The sequence below is a fragment of the Castor canadensis genome, chromosome 16 (assembly GCF_047511655.1).
Source record: "Castor canadensis chromosome 16, mCasCan1.hap1v2, whole genome shotgun sequence".
Classification (NCBI taxonomy): Eukaryota; Metazoa; Chordata; class Mammalia; order Rodentia; family Castoridae; genus Castor; species Castor canadensis.
Window position 1 is genome coordinate 60,532,714 of NC_133401.1, and position 19,258 is coordinate 60,551,971.

At 37.3% G+C, this 19,258-nt stretch overlaps 1 protein-coding gene and 1 pseudogene across 1 annotated transcript in view; one reads left to right on the plus strand and one right to left on the minus strand.

Moving 5' to 3' along the window:
• Window positions 1-3,207: 3,207 nt before the first annotated feature.
• The window catches only part of Meikin (meiotic kinetochore factor), a 76,324-nt gene continuing 60,273 nt past the window's right edge, over window positions 3,208-19,258 (minus strand). The window contains exons 11-13 of the mRNA XM_074057393.1: window positions 18,513-18,632; window positions 3,782-3,905; window positions 3,208-3,230 (exon numbers count right to left, since the gene is read on the minus strand). Of these exons, the coding sequence (XP_073913494.1) occupies window positions 3,208-3,230; window positions 3,782-3,905; window positions 18,513-18,632 (267 nt within the window). The remainder of the gene's footprint in view (window positions 3,231-3,781; window positions 3,906-18,512; window positions 18,633-19,258) is intronic.
• Window positions 11,589-11,848, plus strand: LOC109690624 (small ribosomal subunit protein eS27-like; annotated as a pseudogene).

Genomic DNA, 19,258 nt, shown 5'->3' on the forward strand with positions numbered 1-19,258 from the left:
TCTTTCCAGAATGATTAAATAAAAAGTAAATTTAACCAGAAAAAAATCAAAGTGAGCATGGCATAGGAGGTTCTCCATTGTCTGTGCCCAATTACTGTATATGCCTCAGTTCTCAGAAAGCCCAACCATCCACTCAAGCCAAACATAACTAATTTCAGTTAGTGCTTTAAGCTTTTATTTATGCTGGTCCATCTAGAAGGCCTGTGCTAAGGATATTCCTGTGGGCCTCAGATCATCCTCAGGAAGATTCCCTACCTTCCCTGTGAACACCAACAGAGTCTCACATACATCTCCATTAAGTACATATGCCCACTGGACTTGCTCTACCTATATGAGCATATAAACTTTCTGAATAGGGCAACTATGTCATTATCTCAATATCACCAGCGAGTAACTGCATTTCGAACATGGCCTCTATGTTTGATAAATGCTGACGAGTGACCGACTACAGAACGTCACCTTTCCAGTCAATAGCTACAAAACACCAAAACAACAGGCTCAAAAGGTCTCCATGTTATCAACTAGTTTGATTTGTTTATCCCCAAGGAAAATGGCATACTTCATTTATGTATTTGTACTAGGTCACTGTGTCTGTGTCAAAGACTACATACACTTACCTGATAAATTATTCTTGAGATAGCATAACCAAATTTATCATCAAATATAATAACCATTCAACATAGTTGAGACTTTTTCAATTTACTAAAAACTAAGGAACAGTTTTCAAAAGAGAAACGTGGTAGGCTAGACTTAAGGAACTAATCTAACCCCCAGAAGCAAATAATTGTTGCATAATGAGTGATTATCTGTCAGCTACACATAGACAGTAATGCCACACAATTCTTTGAAGTAAGAACTATAATTTTACCAACTTTATAGATAGCAAGCTAACATTCAGAGTTTAAGGAATTTGCTCATGTGACTGTTAGGATTTGGATTTAGGGATGTACTATTATTAGGTGATTTCTACTACCATCTCTCAAATACGTAAATGCAATTTGTCATTTTTCTGTGTGATAGTCCTGCCTGCTATCATTCCTAAAGCTCAAGCTTCTCAGTAAAGATGTATATCTAGTTAAAAGCTAAAAGTCCTCTCCTGGTTCCTAGAAAGTCTGATTCTAGTTCTTACCCAGCTAGTAATTATGAACTTGGGCAAGTCACTTATCAACCTAGTGAGGTCATTTATTACCTTCTATAGGAGCAAAATAGACTAGTTAATTTTATGGTTTTTAAATTTTAGTGCTTATTGGGAATCACGTTGGAAGTTTAACATATTTTCAGATTCCTATACCTTACCTTCAGATTATAGTTTAGCAGGTCTGTAGTTCTTCTGGTACAGGTGGTCAGAGTACCACACATTTGAGAAAAGTAGACTATAGACATTTTCTGCATCCTTTTTTATCCTGTTACCATTTTCAGACCCCTATATGGCACACTACCTCCTATATCACATCTCTTTTGGTTTACTTTCATGTTTCTTTAATCAGCATAGTGCCAGTTAATGAACAAGCAGTACACTGAACAGGGTCCTAAACCATCAAAGTGAGCTCCACCCTGTAGCTCTGATTAGATTACATTTAAAACTTTAAATTCAAGGACTAAAAATAGGTTGTTGCAGATTTAAAATATCATGATCACAAGTTAGTTTGGGGCTTTGCTATTTTTAACTGAAGGAAAGGCAGAGACAAATGGCCAGAAGTTGAAAGGGAATTACTTAGGTGAGGAGCCTGCTGTTAGGGTAAGATCCTAAAAGAAGCCAGGAGGTGGCAGTATTAGCTCAATATTCATCACAGGGGTCTTTGAATTAAACTAAAAACTTAATACTCAAACCTCCCAACCACATTTTGATTTTGATATGTTGCACATTTAAATCCAGAATTTTGACAGCAACTGATGTCATAAACTAATATGACAAGCCAAAAAGATCAAATTACTTTTTATATTTTTAAACATTTTACTAACTTATCACATATATATATATATAAAGTACAGCTGAGTGTGGTGGCACAGTCTGTAATCCCAGCTACTTGAGAGGTGGAGGCAAGATGATCATGAGTTCAAGCTCAGTCTGGGCAAATCTGGTGAGATCCCATCTAGCTCAAGTGGTAGAGCACTTGCTTTGGAGCACAACAGCCTAGCACTGAAGAAAAAATAAACAGTATACATGCATGTATATTTTCAGTGCCCTAGCACTGAAGAAAAAATAAACAGTATAGATGCGTGTACATTTTGAAGCTTTGAAGCATCTTTCTAAAAAAGTAACACACTCATGCAACCAGCACCCAGATAATAAAACAGAACATTACTAGTACCATAGACTTCACCCCAATAACTTCTTCACTCCACAAGGGTGTCTGCTGTCATGATTTATGTTATAGTTTAGTTTTACCTGGCTTGTACTACATTATGCTCTCTTGTAACAGGTACTTAAACTGCTGTTGTTGAAAAGCACTGACTCCTTACTTGGGCCCAGAAGTTAACTAAAAGTAAGAGAAAAGCCTGGCATTACTCCTTCATTTTGTATTTGTCTTTGCTCTAAGCCATTCTCTTTGCTGTCACTTTGTAATCACTTTGGATTCCAGGAAAGACAGAACTGAAAACATTTTCATGACAAAGAACGGAAACTACCTCTAACAGCAGAGCTTCTTCAGGATAACCTGCCAGGAGACAACAACTCTGGATTACGGTTCTGGAATCTCTCTCAGAACAAGAATTTAGATAATGACCAACCAGACATGACCTGTGACATACCTCTGTCCCCCTGCCCCCAGTTCTTTGTCTATTTAAACTTATAGCTCATGTCTGGACCTGAACATGGCTAAAGATGGACTGAGTGCTTGCTTTGTTGCTTCTCATGGTGTGTCCCGGGCTGGGTAAGAAATTTCTTTCTCTGCCCTTCACCATGCCTCTTTATTTGGCATATAGGAGCAAAGTGGCCAGACCTGGCATATGGAATCCCAGGAGTTTGGGCCTTAGATCCAAAACTTCACTTTCATTCTTACTGTGTCTGGCATGTTATGTGAAACGCATCCATGTGATCCAACATGTAACAGTTGCATGTAACTATGTTGTTCATCCTCCCTGCTACAGAGCACAGTGTTTCTTCTTATAAAAGAAACTTCACAGCAAAAGAAATGCCACAATGGGCCAATGTTCATGGAATTCACTGGTCTTTTTTTATTTAAAAAGACAAAGATCTCTGTAGACTTAAACAGTGCTCACGGCAGGTACTGTGGAGGAAGTGAGGACAAAGTCAAGAGTGGGCAGCTTGGATAGAATGAAGTCACATAAAATCTATTAAATTTCAGTTGCTGCACTGTTTATCCATAACAAGTTCCAAAGCTCCACTACAGAGGAATCATACATTGAAGTAGTAAAACAACAGTAAATATAACAAGCCCCCCTCCCCTAATTTTGAGTTTATAAGCCTTGAAAGAGGTGCTGAACCAATGTTGGGGGAATGTAAAAAATATTTTTATATCTTTAAAAGGAATGCAACTAAAAATGCAACAGGAAATTTTAATTATAAGAGGAAGAATCCTAGGTAAATACATTTTAAGTCAATGTCATGAGCTAAGTTTTCAAAAGACGAATTATGTGTATTTAAAAAATTACTTAGGTTCTGAAACCTGACCTGGCTTCTAACAATTTAACCATTTCCATTTTATGCAAGAACTCTCCAAACACAATTTGTACCCCAATTTCCTATGTACACAGGGATTTACAGTGAAAACACTGTTTATATAATCCAAAAGTTTGTTCTACATACATGCTACTGTACCTGGAGGAATATCTTTAGGAGGAGAATATTTCTTCTTCTTTATAATAACACCTTTACTTTTCATTTGTCTAGTTCCTGGTGATGCCCTAATAATACAACAAATTTCTGATGCATTTGAAGGACACTGAAAAGAAGAAAAGCAGTTATTGCACAATTCCCCTAGGCACTGTATTTTTATACTGTTTTATTTCAAATATGAAGTCTTAATAACCATATTTCGTAGATTCTAGTAACAGTAAGCATTATTAAATGCTAACTCCACTCCAGACACTAATTGGCATGGTTGTCAGATTTAACATTGGCTCTTCATTCAACAGAGAATTGTAAAATATGTGTTATCTTTTTTATTGGCATTAGGTTCTGATATTCTCCTGAAATAAATTTTGTTACATGTGTTTGTAAGTACGTATCATTGTGTATATAAGTTCATTCATTTTGAAATCTGAAACTGTCCATCTGTCCATGCTCACCATAACATGAAGGACTGAGAGAGGGGAAGGAGGGAGATAAACAGAGACAGACTTAATTTTAGATCATCTGAATGCATCACTTTGTCTTTTGTAGGTGTGGTATATATATATTTTTTTCTTCTGTATCAGTATGCTCTTTCACCCCATCACAGAAATTTAGGAAACTGGAGCTGAAGCAAAGGTGTATAGGAGACGAGGTATACAGAAGATAAGGGCAAAATCCGCAGGGCTATTAGCAATACAAGGCTCAAGAACACTTCATCAAAGTACTTTGTATTTAACTGTGGCTTAGAGTAGAAGCTATCAAATGAACACAAATACAGAAGGCAGCTTACAATTGTGCATGCTTGTGTACTTGTCTTCTAGGCACCATTCAGTGACATTTCAATTATTTTACATTTTCCTTTAAAATAATTTCTATTTATGGAAATTTAAATAGTGCCTTTTTTTCTTTTATTGCACCAATGTCTACTCTGAGCTGCTTCATGCTGACTTTAGAATACAAACAACTATGTCATAGATACACAATCCTTACAAAGTGTCTGCATTTTCTCAATGCTTATAATTTCTGTAAAAATATTCAAGCTGTGGCAGGAATAATATAATACCTATACTTAATCTCTATGGTAGGATCAAAAGTAAACTCTTGTATAAATTATTCTTGCTTTCCCAAGACAAAAAATAACCTTAAAAAATCTTCAGAAATTATTTTACTCTCCCTACCAACTTTTGGAAACAGAAAGCATAGTGCCTGGCTCAAAAATAGTCACTATTTGTAGAATCAATGAATAAATGGATGGATGTACAGGTGAATGAATATATGACTTTTGATGTTACCAGAAGAGGGCTGTAGGGTCTATGAACAAATGGGATGGCAGTAGTTTTTCTAGGGTCAATTATTTTAGGAAGTACACTATAAGCAGGTGGTCATTCGTTTTTTTCTCACTGTGTGTCCTAGATTAATATTTCCTAATTAGAGATCTTTAGTTTCCACTCAGTGAATTCCTATTTTAACTTTCTTTGCCCTCATTGTGTAAGAAAAGCCTCCAATGACACTCAGCTGCTCTTTACCTAGAATTTGAGTGCAGACGCAAACAGCTCACTTAAAATGGGTTAGAATGTTTTGCCACACATTGGTCTAGGATGAATAGGGATGGGTCTAATTAGTATGTGCTCTTGTAGAAGGGAATTTGATTAGAACTGAGACACTTATAAAGTCTTCATGGAGAATCTGATAAAATTAAAAATTACCTGTATTTCGTGGATATTCTCTCTGCTTCGTATCCTAGAATGTTGCTAATGCTAAACCATGTGATACAAAGGTACATTAACAAGCATGTAAAAATTAAATTGGTTAACAGAAAACATATGAAAGTTATTGTAAAATGCTAGATTCAAAAATAAAGACAATGGTTAAAGATTTTTAAATTTGCTCATTTAACACAAGAACTAAGCAAGGCAGATCATATTATCCCTATTTTACAAAAGAAGAAACTTAGTGTCAGAGAGACTGAGTAACTTACTTAAAGACAGAGAGCAAGTAATGGTAGAATGGAAACTTAAGCCCTCCAAAAGGAGAAAGAGTATACATGATTTATTGAGTTAAAATATAAGTTTAAATTTTAACACTGGATTCTTTGATTTCTCAACTCAGATAATTTTAATAATTTTCCATCAAGGAGATAGTCTCTGAGTAAAGAAGCACTCTATCTTTCAGAAGTGACATGTCTTGTTAGAACTCGTAAGTAAAACTCACAGGAAGGATTATCAAAGGCTCCTCCCATTTTAAATAAAGTCTATATGGAAACCTCTTCTATTGTAACATCCACAGTATCCTCGGTGATGGATTCCTGCTATTTTCCCGCCTATTTTCCATTCTCCTGGTATGTGGGAAAAGTCTACCCGCTCTACCAGCCTGCACTCAACTCTTATTTACAGATCAGGTGAAACTGATCATACTTCTAAACTCACAGTGGCCTCCAGACCCAGCCTAGCAAACCACTGTCCCTGGCAGTGGTGGACTAAGGAAAGGACAGTGTAAATGAGCCAGTTGGAGGAAGGGGATGCTGAGGCTAAGATTCTGGCACTAGGCAAGAATCCTCAAGGTGGTAGAGTGCCGTCACACTGATACCCATCCTAGCTACAGCTACTATAGCAGAAACAGATGCAGATTCTCAGGAGGATGGGATCCCCAATTTAGGACTACAGGATCCTTATTAAATAAGGTCAAGTCAATAAATAATCAGGCTTGTGGTCTAGGTCAGTGTCAGAGCTGTTCTTCAAGATTCAGCTCAAGATAGTTCCAGGCAGAAATGAAGAATGAAATACATTTTACCTACTTCTAAAACTTCATTATAACAACAATAAAGGAGGTCCCAAACCCATGAAAAATTAAGCTCCCATGATGAGACTATGTATCAAACAATTAATTTAAACCCTTAAAACACCAGCTATTAGAATTGCTAAACTGGAATAAAATAGCAATGTATGAAATGATAAAGAATTAAGAACTGAGACCAGGTAAGGTGGATCACACCTGTAATCCCAGCTACTTAAGAGGCAGAGATTGGGAGATGTGGTTTAAGGACAGCCAGGGCAAAAAATTACTGGGACCCCCATTTCAATCAATAAGCTGGGTGAGGTGGTGTGCACCTGTGATCCCAGCTACTCAGGAAGGCATAGATAGGAGGACCATGGTTAGACACTGGTCTGGGATAAAACAAACCATATCTAAAAAATGCAAATCCAACCTACACCGAGAGTCCATCTAACCCAGTCAGAATGTTGGTAAAGATGGGGGAGGTGAGACAAAAGAACCCTAAATCAGTATGAAGGTTCCTCACAAAGCTAAAGCAGAAGTTGGTGCAGTGACTCATGCCTGTAATCCTCATTATGTGAGTGGTAAAGGTCAGCAGGATCACAGTTTGAGGCCAGCATGGGCTAAAAAATAAGTGAGACCCCATCTCAACCATGGTGGTGCATGGTTGTCAGCCCAGTCAGGAGGAAAGCATGAACAGAAGCTTCACGGTCCAAGCTGGCCTAGGCATAAATATGAGACCCTGTGCATAAAACATGTAAAGCAAAAAGGATGGTGGAGAAGTCCAAGTGACAGAGCCACCCCTGAACTCAAACCTCAGTACTGCCACAAAAATTAAAATAGGACTACCATATAATCCTATTATACCACTTCTGAGCGTATATCCAAAGGAATTAAGACTACGTACAATAGAGACAGCTGCACGTCCAGGTTTGTAACAGCACTATTCATAATAGCCAAATTATGGAATCATCATAGGTGTCAATCAACTGGTGAGAGAATAAAGAAAATGTGGTTCATATACACAATGGAGTATTATTCAGCTATGAAGAAGAATGAAATTATGTCACTTGCAGGAAAATGGATGGAAATGGAAATCAAATTAAGTGAAATAAGCCAGACTGAGAAGGACAAACATCACACGTTCACTCTCATATGTGGAATATAGATCTAAGAAAAGAATGTAAAATGGGGGACTGTTTGTGGATGGGAATCAACAGGAGGGGGAGGGATGAAAGGAGAAGATGAGAGGAGTGAATAAGATTGAAGTACTTCATATGCATGTATGAAAACAGAACAATGAAACCCACTAAAATTGTTTTTAAAAGGAGGGAAGGGGATAAGAATGAGTGATAGAGGGGTGAATTTAATTAAAGTACACTGTATGGAAACAAACAATGAAACCTGTTTCTACAATTACTATAAGCTAATAAAAAAAGAAGAACAAAACCCCTGAAAGTCAAAACACACACACACACTAAAACAAAAAGGGCTGGAGATAAGGCTCAAATGGTGGAGTGGTGCTTGGCCAACAAGTGTGAGTTTAAACCTCAGTATCACAACAGAGAGAGAGAGAGAGGGAGAGAGAGAGAGAGAGAGAGAGAGAGAGAGAGAGAGAGAGAGAATAAGAGAGAATGAGAGTTTTTCCTAGAGAACCTTAATTCTCTGATCTTCCTGTGGTTTGGTGAGGTCATGTTACTATATCTTGCCAATGAGTTGTCACTGAACATAATAAATATCACTTCTAAGCAGGAATATTTAATTATCAATGTAAAAAGACCTTCAGAGCTTTCTTTTTTTCTGAAAATTCCTCAAAATAGTTTCTAGCAACATTCAAAATGGTAGTTGTTCTCTCAGCTACAATGATCAGGGCTCATGGTCAACCCAATGGACAGAATGGATGAGAAAGAATTTCACATAAGAGCCCAAATAAGAAATATGTTGTACTATAGGTCCTCTCAAGGACAAGATGACACAATTTACATGGAAGAAACAATCTTGCTGTTCACAGATGATATGACTGTCTACATAGAAAATACAAAAAAATATATAGACTTATACTAGCATAATGAGCTTCAAGTTTGCTGGCTATATACAAATATATACAAATTAATTGTACTTCTACTCCATCAACAAAAAGTTAGAAAATATACAAAGAAAAATAATTTGCAATAGCATCAAACAACATAAAATATCTAAGAATACATGCAACAAAAATTGCAAAGAATCTGTATTGTGGTGACAGTAATAGCGTTCTATTGAAAAATATCAAAGCATACCTAAATAAACGATGACATTTACCATGTTCATGAAGTGAGTTAGTAAAGATGCTAGTGGTTTTATAATTATGAGCTACATTTATTATTCTAAATAGTTGGCACATGAGTAACTAATCTGATAATGATATTCTATTAACAGAACTCAACACTGCATTATAAATCTAAAGTATTCAAAGGCTTTAGAGGGACTGAAGAGTTATTCATTTTTAATTTTTTTTTAAGTTTTAAAATTTTATTGTTGTGCTGGGTGGGGGGTATATTGTGGCATTTCCCAAAGTCTTATATCAGATATATCATTTGAATTCACCGTCCTTTATCCCTCCTCCCCCTATTCCTGGAATAGGTATAATTTTTCCATTTACATACATGTGTACACAGTATTTGCACAGTATTCACCCTCCCATATCCTTTACCCTCCCACTGGTCCCACCCCCCTGCCCCAGCCAAGACCTGTTCCCGTCTCCTGTTCTCCAATTTTAGTTTTGAAAACTAAAAAGATAAACAGAGGAATGTGATCCAAACCTCAGGATAATTGTTACTTACTGGAGAGGATGACTGGAATCATGGTGAACCTCTCTGGACTTTTTTTTTAGGGAGGGTATTTGTAATGTCCTGTCTCAGTGTCTAAATGGTGTCAGTGCTTTTTTTCTTTAAATATGCATATTCTCTTACGTGTGAATGCTGCATTATATAACTAGAAAGCAGTCAGATTGCCCTCTCTGCTCGCCTACTTCTTGCAAGGCCCTTCCCCACCTCAAGCAAAAGACTAGAGGATTTTTTCCTAAGGAAAGCATATAACAGATCATTTCCTCTGTAACCACAAGAGTAGAGGTGCTGTGCTAAAAAAAAAAACCCAGCTGAATCAAGTGAACATGTGTTTATAAAATAATTTGTGGAAAAATATGTAACTCCAAGCCCGAAGAAGCCTTTATCCTCCAGGGTAGAGACTGAAAGATTCTGCTCTCAACATTTCAAACATCTGATGTTGCTGACACAAGTAAAAGGCTCAGTCATATCATACTACAATGAGTCACAGTTGCCAAGCCCTATTCATGATCTAGACCGTCCAATAAGCCTTTTACATCTACAATATTACACATGATTAATATAACACATGTGCATGTATATAGAGGAGGAGGAGGGGAGATGAGGTAGGAATGGAGAGGGAAAGGAAGGAAGGATGGAGAAAACAGAGATTATGCCAGCAAAATAAAACACCAAGATTAACTACATTAACATTAGGCAAAATAGTAACCATCAACGATGTTATACTAGAGTGGCAACCAGAAAACAAAAAAGAGCTCTTATACATTAAAAAGTACTATGACACAAATGCAAAATCTTCAATATAAGATCTGGAAGATAAAATTAAGGGAATCTTTCAGAAACTAGAACAAAAGGATAACAAGATCTTCAAAAAGAAAAGAAGGTGAGAGAACTAGCACAGAAAGCCCAATATCCAAATAGTAGGAAGGAAGGGAGGGGGAGATTATTGATGAAACAAGAGATTAGTGATGAAATAATTTGAAAATTTCCCCAAAATTGAAGTACATATTTTTCCAGATTAAAAGAATCCACCATAATCTAGCACAATACATGGTAAAAGACCTGAAGTTTTAGAACACAGGGACAAGGATAAGAGTTTTCTAGCTTCCACAGAGAAATAGTTGGCTATTAATAAAAGACAGGAACCAACAAAGTTCCTCAAAACAGCAAGGGAACCTAGAACTCTAATAAAAACAGGGAAAAATGGGCACAGTGCGTCATAGGCTGTAAGTAGGGGAGAATCTCCATGATTTTAAGATTCATGAAACCAAGTAAAACTTTCAACCTTCTCCTTAAAAAACAGAATCTCTGAAGGATAAAAAGGAAGGTTTTCCTCTCTCATCCACCATCTGTCTCTAGGGCTGACACAGCAAAGCTTTGTATCTGTACCAATTGTTTACAGTCTGAGATTGACCTGACTAGGCTAACATCCGTTACTGACAGATTAATAAGCTCTCTGGTCCCTGCCTGAACTACTAATATTTTGAATCTCAACTCAGACTCAATGCCTTTCCAGAAAGAAACCCCTGGTAAACCTCCATGTGTATTTTGCTACTCATTGAAGTTGTCAGGATATGACTTTCATTTCCAGTTTTTTTTAAGCAAACAGTTGGGAAGCTCTTCTAAAATACAATGGAAGAACCTAAAGACATAAGGAACCTAAAAACATAAACAGTGAGAGAAAAGATAGATCAACAAAGAACAAACCCCAAAAACATTAACGATTATTTATATTACAAAAGAGAATACATAAAAATAAGCAATAAAGACATACAATAGAAAATGGCTCAGTTGGGCATGATGACACACATAAAAGCCCAACTACACAGATGATGGAGATTGGAGGATTGTGGTTCAAAGCCAGCACCGGAAAATGTGTGTGGCACGTGCTACGATGGAGGCAGAGGTAGGAAGAAAGCAGTCCAAGGCTGGCCCCAGGCAAAAGTGTCAGAAAAATAAGCTAACGCAAGAAGGGTAGGAGGTATGGATCCCATGGAAGAGTGCCTGCCTTGCAAGTATGAGTCCCTAAGTTCAAACCCCAGTACCACCACAACCACCAACAAAAAATGAGCTAAGAAAGAAACTCAACAAGACAACTGACTCAATGTAGTCCTAAAGCCATCCATCCCACTTAAAAAAAAACCCAAAAAGTATCACATTCACCTTTCTGGTGGAGACAACCTCCCCAGGAGAACATGCCTCTCACAAAGGATCTCCTTCATCTCTCTCCAGAGAAGAGGAAACCCAAGAAGCATCTGGTACAGAGCCATGTTCCCACCTCATGATGTGAAATGTCAAGATGCTATAGAATCACCATCTTTACCCAGGCACAAATGGGAGTTTTGTGTGTTGGTTGCTCCACTGTCCTCTTCCAGCCCACAGGAGGAAAAGCAAGGCTTACAGAAGGTTGTTCCTTCAGAAGGAAGCAGCACTAAAAACACCCTGAGTCAAGATGAGTGGGGAAACAGTCCAGCAAACACATTTTGGGTATATGTGTTTATTGTCTTGTTTAACTGCTAGGAAGTTCCTGCCTCAATTACTCAGCAGCAACCAGAAGAGTGGAGTACTAGACATTTGGAACAATTTGTGAAATAAAATGAAGGTTGTTTCCACGTCAAAGATCTGTGGTGCAGAATATAAGGACTCATTACCTAGAAAGACGAAAACTGTTGATGCCAACACTGCAGAGAGGGTAAAGAGGCGGCTCTGGCAAGAACCAATGAATTGTTTGAAGACACCTGAGTATTCACAATGAACAATGCATTGGCCTTAACAAAACAAGGTAATGATAGTTACATAATAGAAAACAGTTATTTAATAACACATCCAAATCAGATGCTGCATTTGAAAACATGGTAACAAGAGTATCTCGCAGTGCTGAGTATAGTGTAGTGGTGCGTGACTGTAATCCCAGCAATTCAGAAGGCAGTGACAGGAGGATCAGAAGTTTGAGGCCAGCCTGTGCTACATAGTGAGACCGTGACTCAAAAAAACAAAACAAAAATATTATCTAATAAGAGCCCTCAAAACCCAAGTCTTTTATGAAACTGTTTTGGAGCCTTTAGGTGTGAAATCTTTTTTTTTTTTTTTGGCTTGTTCTTGTCTCTATTATAGAGTAAAATCTTCAAATGCTTGATCCTACTAGTCCCCTCAGGTTATACGTGATGCTTTAAATCCTCGGCCACCTTAAAATGCCCATTATCTTTCCTGTGCACTTTAAGCCCCCATGCTTCCCTTCACGAAATTTGAGACATTCCACACTGATCCAGTTTATAATTGTAATCACTCTAACCTGAAACATATTTTAAGATCACCAATGACCTTTTAAATTCGGGGGGCTTTGTCCTACCCAGGATGCCATTCCTTGGGAGCATTCTGGTTTGTGTCTAACCTTATTCACAATAAAAACCTTAGATTTGAAGTATAAAAATAATATCACATTTAAATATATCTTTTGAAAATTTTATTTTGAGATAGGATCTTGCTATGGAACCGAGGCTGGCAACCTAATTCATGATCCTCTGGGCTCTGCCTCCTGGGATTAAGAAAGACATTTTCTCCTTACAGATGACAAGCTAGAAAAATTAAGTCACCTGAAAGTAATAAAATTAGGCTGAACTCAGTTTCTCTGCTCAATGCCGAACACAAAAAGCAAGTGTAGTGGGCTTTTGCTCAGCAACTTTCTCGTCTTTCTTTTAGTTGTTAACCTTCTTCTCTGACCACAGAAGCAGGCAAGGGACCCAGGCTCAACCAATTACAGCTTATCATTTCCATAGTAATAACAGTCGGTCCTTTGACAGAGATAAACCATTCAATCCAGAGCTTCAACAGCAAACTCAATCATGAAAAAGCATTAGTGAATTCAAGGACAGGTTATTTAAAATTAGGCAATTAGAAGAACAAAAGGAAAAAATAATGACAGATAGTGAAAATAGCATCTGAATACACTAATAATTGGCATCCCAGAGGATATGAGAGAGCGAGAGAGGGAGAGAGAAACTCGTTTAAAGAAATATTTCCTGAAAGCTTCCAAATTGTGAGAAAGACTTTCAGATACATGAAGCTTAAAAGATTCCCAAATAAGATCAAGCCAAAGAAGAATTCTCTGGGATACAAATCATTATCATTAGAAATAACTGGGGGAATGTTATATTATTCAAAAAAAGGTTACTATATAACAAAAATATAATAAAGTTCTTGAAAATAAAAAACATCATAGCTGGGTGTAGTGGTTCATACCTACAATCTCAGCTACTCAGAGGTAGAAGCAAAAGGATCATGAATTCAAGGACAGCCCACACAAAATCAGAGAGACCCTGTTCCAAAAACAAAATACAAACAAAAGGGCTGGGGACTTGGCTTAAGTGGCAGGTGCTTGCGTAGTATGTGTGAGGCCCTGGGTTCAATCCTCAGTACTGCAAAAAATTTTAAAAGAAATAAATGGAAGAAAAACTTAATGAACAGAGGTGAATGAATATCCTTTTACATATGTGATATGAACAGGAAAATAAAAATCAAGTCACCTCTTATGTCCTCTGTTCCACCTTCCAGACCCATCAACTCAGGACTGTGGAGGCAAGTAAAATTTTATCTCATTTGAAAATCCTACTTCTGTACTTTTGTCCTCAAATAAATACCATTGCCCCTGTTCATACTTGTACTTAGTATTAGTTCTTCTTTAAAGGTCTGATAGAATTCAGCTGAGAATCCATCAGGTTCTGGACTTTTCTTTTGGGAGACTCTCTATTGCTGCTTCAATTTCACTATCTATTATAGATCTACTCAGGTGATTAATATCCTTTTGGGTGATCATAAATATCTAGAAATTTGTCCATTTCTTCAAGATTTTCAAATTTATTGGAATATAGGTTCTCAAGGTAGTCTCTGATGATTCCGAGGATTTCCATGGTGTTTGTTGTTATCTCCCCTTTTGCAATTCTGATTTTACTGATTTGGGTTTTTTCTCTCCTCATTTTAGTCAGATTTACCAGGGGTCTGTCAATCTTGCTTATTTTTTTCAAAGAACCAACTTTTTGTTTCATTGATTCTTTGCATGTTTTTTGTTTGTTTCTATTTCATTAATTTCATCCCTTATTTTTATGATTTCTCTCCTCCTGCTTATTTTTGGTTTTGCTTGTTCTTGTTTGAGTTTGAGATGTAGCATTAGGTCATTGATTTGAGATCTTTCTGTCCTTTTAATATATGCATTCATGGCTATAAACTTTCCTCTTAGGACTGCCTTTGCTGTGTCCCATAGGTTTTGGTAGGTCATGTTTGTTTTCATTTTCATGAACTTCCAGGAACCTTTCAATTTCCTCTTTTATTTCATCAATGACCCACAGATTATTGAGCAATGTGTTGTTCAGCTTCCAACTGTTTACATGTTTTCTACTGTTGTTTTTGTTGTGAGTTCTAGTTTTAATGCATTGTGATCAGATAGAATGCAGGGGATTATTTCTATTTTCTTATATTTGCTGAGGCTTGTTTTGTGACCTAAGATAGGATCAATTTTGGAGAAAGCTCTGTGGGCGCCTGAGAAGAATGTATATTGTGTGGAAGTTGGATGAAATGTTCTGTAGACATCAGCTAGGTCCATTTGAACTATGGTGTGATTTAGTTCTAGAATTTGTTGAGTTTTTGTTTGGATGACCTATCAATTGGTGATAGGTGGGTATTAAGGTTTTCCACTACCAGTGTGTTGGAGTCTATATATGCTTTTAGGTCCTTCAGAGTATGTTTGATGAAATTGGGTGCACTGGTGTTTGGTACATATAGGTTGATAATTTTCATTTCCTTTTGGTGTATTTTCCCTTTTATTAGTATGGAGTGTCCTTCTTTATCTCGTTTCATCAATGTAAGTTTGAAGTCTACTTTGTAAGTTTGAAGTCTACTTTGTCAGAGCTAAGTATTGCTACTCCTGCCTGTTGTCAGGGACCATTGGCTTGGTAAATCTTTTTCCAGCCTTTCACCCTAAGCCAGTGCTTGTTTCTGTCAATGACATGGGTCTCCTGTGAACAACAGACTGTTGTATCTTCCTTTTTAATCTAGTTTATAAGACGGTGTCTTTTGATCGGGGAGTTAAGTCCGTTAAGATTGCTAATATTGATAAGTATGTGGTGATTCCTGTCATTTAGTTGTTTTTGTTGTTTAAGTGTTTGATTGTACGCAGCTAAATTAATGTTACTCTCTGATTCCTTGTCTTTTCTTCTGTGGTTTGGTTTTGACTGTCCTTTCATCGTTTTGTTTGCTTTCATTTTCTGTATGCAGAATTCCTTGAACAATCTTTTGTAGTGGTGGCTTGGTGGGCATATATTGTTTCAGTTTCTGTTTTGCTGGGTAGAGTATCCTAGGGTTGAAGTTATTTTCATTTAGTGTCCAGAATACCTCACTCCATGCCCTTCTTGCTTTTAAAGTTTCCATTGAGAAATCTGTGATTTTGATGGATTTACCTTCGTATGTTACTTCTTTTTCTCTCTTACAGCCTTCAATATTCTTTCTCTAATCTCTGTGCTTGTTGTTTTAATGATAATATGTTGTGGGGTACTTCTATTTTGGTCAAGTCTGTTTGGTGACCTGGTAGCTTCCTGTACCTGAAGGGGCATAGATTTCCCTAGCTTTGGGAAATTTTCTGTTATTCTGTTGAATATATTACAAATCCCTTTTTCTTGCCCCTCTTCTCCTTCTTCAATGCCAATGATTCTCAGGTTTGGTCATTTGGTAGAAGTGAGTTCTTGCATATTCCTTTCACAGGTCTTGAGTTGTTTGACTAATAGGCTCTTCAGTTTTTCTTTTAATTTCCATTTTATCTTCAAGTTCTGAGATTTTGTCATCTGCTTGTTCTAGTCTGCGGGAGTGGCCTTCCATTGTGTTTTGTATCTCTGTGTCATTCTTTTTTCTGAAGTTTTCCATATCATGGGTCACTTCCTCTTTAATATTGTCTACTTTTTTCATCTTTAATTCATTTTCTATTTTTAGTGTTTTCTGTTTCACCTTGGTGTTTATTTAGGGCTACTATACGTTCGTTTATTTGTTTCTGTGTCTTTTCCTATTCTTTACTTTTGGTGTCTTGACATTTCTTGAGTGCCTCTTGTATGTTTTGGTTAACCATGTCTAGTAACATCTCCACTACATTCTCAGTGATTGCTTGCAGAATTTCTTCTTTGAGGTTATTCTTGTGGACATCGTTGGGTTCCTTGGTGTCATTTATCTTTGTTTTGTTGCAGTCTGGAACTGGGTATCAGTTTTCTTCATTTCCCTCTGAATCCTCTATTAAACTCTTTTTGGGGGGTGAATGGTTTCCAACCATTTCTCCTCTTCCCATCGCTTCACTTGGTACTGTGCAACTCTGTTCTTGATAGGATAGCTGCTGGTTTCAGTTATGTTTTCTTTCCCTTGGTTTAATTTTGTTTTGTGGCTGTATTGGGTTTGTATCTAAATGTATGTGTATTATTTCTGTCGCTGGTCTGGGTGTAATTTAGTACTACCTAATTCACAATACTAAAACTAACAATAATGACAACAAAAATCCAAAGAAATCAACATGGAGAGATGAACAAACAAACAAGAAACAGAATAAACAAACAAACAGACAAACAAAAAATTCCAGGTTCAGGAACAATAAAATTTCAGTCTTAGTTTGAGTTCTGTTGTTACTCCTCCAGCATCCAATCCTGGCGTTGGTATTTAAGCAGAAGCTCTGTCATAGTCTCGCCAGGTGGTTGGGTAGTGTTTGGAGGTTTTTTTGTTGTTCTGTCTTTCAGAGGCAGCTACTTGGTCAACTCCTTCCTCAGTGGGGTGTGGCAATTTAAGTTTGTATGTTGTCCTCAGGTTCCAGAATCAGCTCTGTAGCCCACCAGCTGTCCTGCTTTGGACTTGGGTTTTTATGGTGCTTGATTTCTGGAGGCTTGTTTCTTTGCCTCACCCTTTCTCTCCGGCAAGGTCAGTGATCCCTCAGCTGGCCCCTTGCCGTCAGCGTGTTGTTTTGGTTTTCTGATTATTTTTCAATTTTGCAGTGTTGTTGGACTTTGGATGTTGCTCACTGGCTCAGGAGATGAGCTTTGTGGACCGCTACCTGATCTATTTCAGGCAGTGGCTTATCACCCACCTGCTGTCAGCCCTTCTGCCTTTCCAGCCTTTGTTTACTGAAAGTTCATGTGGAGATCAGCATCTTGCTCCATCCCCCTTCTCCGGTGTGCTTTCAGCAACTCCATCCCTCCACTTTCTGTTTGTTTTCAGTTCCTTGTTTATTGTTCAGTTTTTTTTTGTTGGGGGGGGGTCAGTCTGCCCAGTGGGCTATGCTGGCTTATCCCAGGGGTGGCTGGGAGAAAACCACGTGACACTTGGTGCTCACCTGTTGGTCTGCCAAATGTCTCCCAAGTAGGTTTTGGAGCCACTGTCTGGCGGTGCGGTAGCCCTCCTGTTTTCTCAGTGTAACGTGGCGGGGAGAAGCTTTCCACAGGCTAAGGGTTCAGGATGTTGATGTTTTGATTCTCCTTGCTGTTTTATTCCTGCCAAGTGTGGCTCCAGCATCTCAGCGATGTTTTGGAGTCTTGGAGCTCACAGTGTCTGCTTCTGTGCCCTAGTTGCCATCTTGGATCTTCTTAAATGATTTTTGACAAGGGTACCAAATCTACTCAGGTAGGAAAGGATAATCTTTCCAACAAATGGTGCTGTAAAACTAGATATCAACGCATAAAAATTGAATTTGGGTCACTATCTAACATTATACACAAAAAATCAACTCAAAGTGGACCAAAGACCTAAGTGTAAGACCTAAAAGAATATAACTTTTTCAAGAAACAAATGTGAAAGCTTTACAACGTTTGATTTGGCAATGATTTCTTGCATATGGCAACAAAGGCATGGCATACAAAAGAAAATATACACACATTAGACTGATTTCATGAAACTTAAAAAATATGCATCAACAGAATAAAAAGGTAACCCATACAATTTAAGAAAATATTTGCAAATCATGCATCTGTTAAGGGATTCTTCACAGATGTAAATGATGTTATCCTCAACTGAGTTACAGATACCTCTAAGGATCTTATATACAAAGTATCTAGTATAGCAATAACTATTTATTTCAGTAATTCATGGTAATATTAAAATGTTACCTCTTTTGAAGAATTTTCTTGCAAACTTGACACAGGAACAATTTCATTTGAATTAACATAATTGCTGACATTTGAAAATAGTTCTTCAAAAGTTGTTTTTTGCACTGAGGACAAATCAATCTATAAAAGAATATATGACTTTTGTAGAAATTCCAAGAACAATTATCTATGTTAATTAAATTACTCAAGTAATTAAAGCTGAAAATACAATCTCATTGAAAGTATTTTCTCATGAATTTGACATAGTGGCAATTTCATTTGAATGAACATAATTATGAACATTTGGAAATAATTCTTCAACATATACATGTTAACTGCGACAAACCAATCTATAAGGAGGATCATAATGCTCTTTTGCTTTAAAGTTATTTTTTCATGCAGGAATTCTTGTTTGCTATAGTATAATTTTGTTCTATTCATTCATCCAATAAATATTGATCAGGTGCTTCCTAAGTGAAATGTTAACACTGGCAATCATACCTCTTGGTAGAACTCTCTCCTGAGTGTCATATTCATCTCTATCAGATTACTGAAATCACTGCATAATTCTGCATCAAAGTTTTAAAAATTAAACTAGTCCTCTTTAGGTGAAGACTCCAGGAAGCTTTGGGATGTTGACAAGCTAGATCTGATTAGGGTACTCTTCTCTGAACCCATGCATGGGAATTATCAGAGGTACTGAGTGTGAGCTAAAGTAGTGTCTACCCTCGCCTAGATTCTCTTCCTTTCCAAAGGACAGAACAATG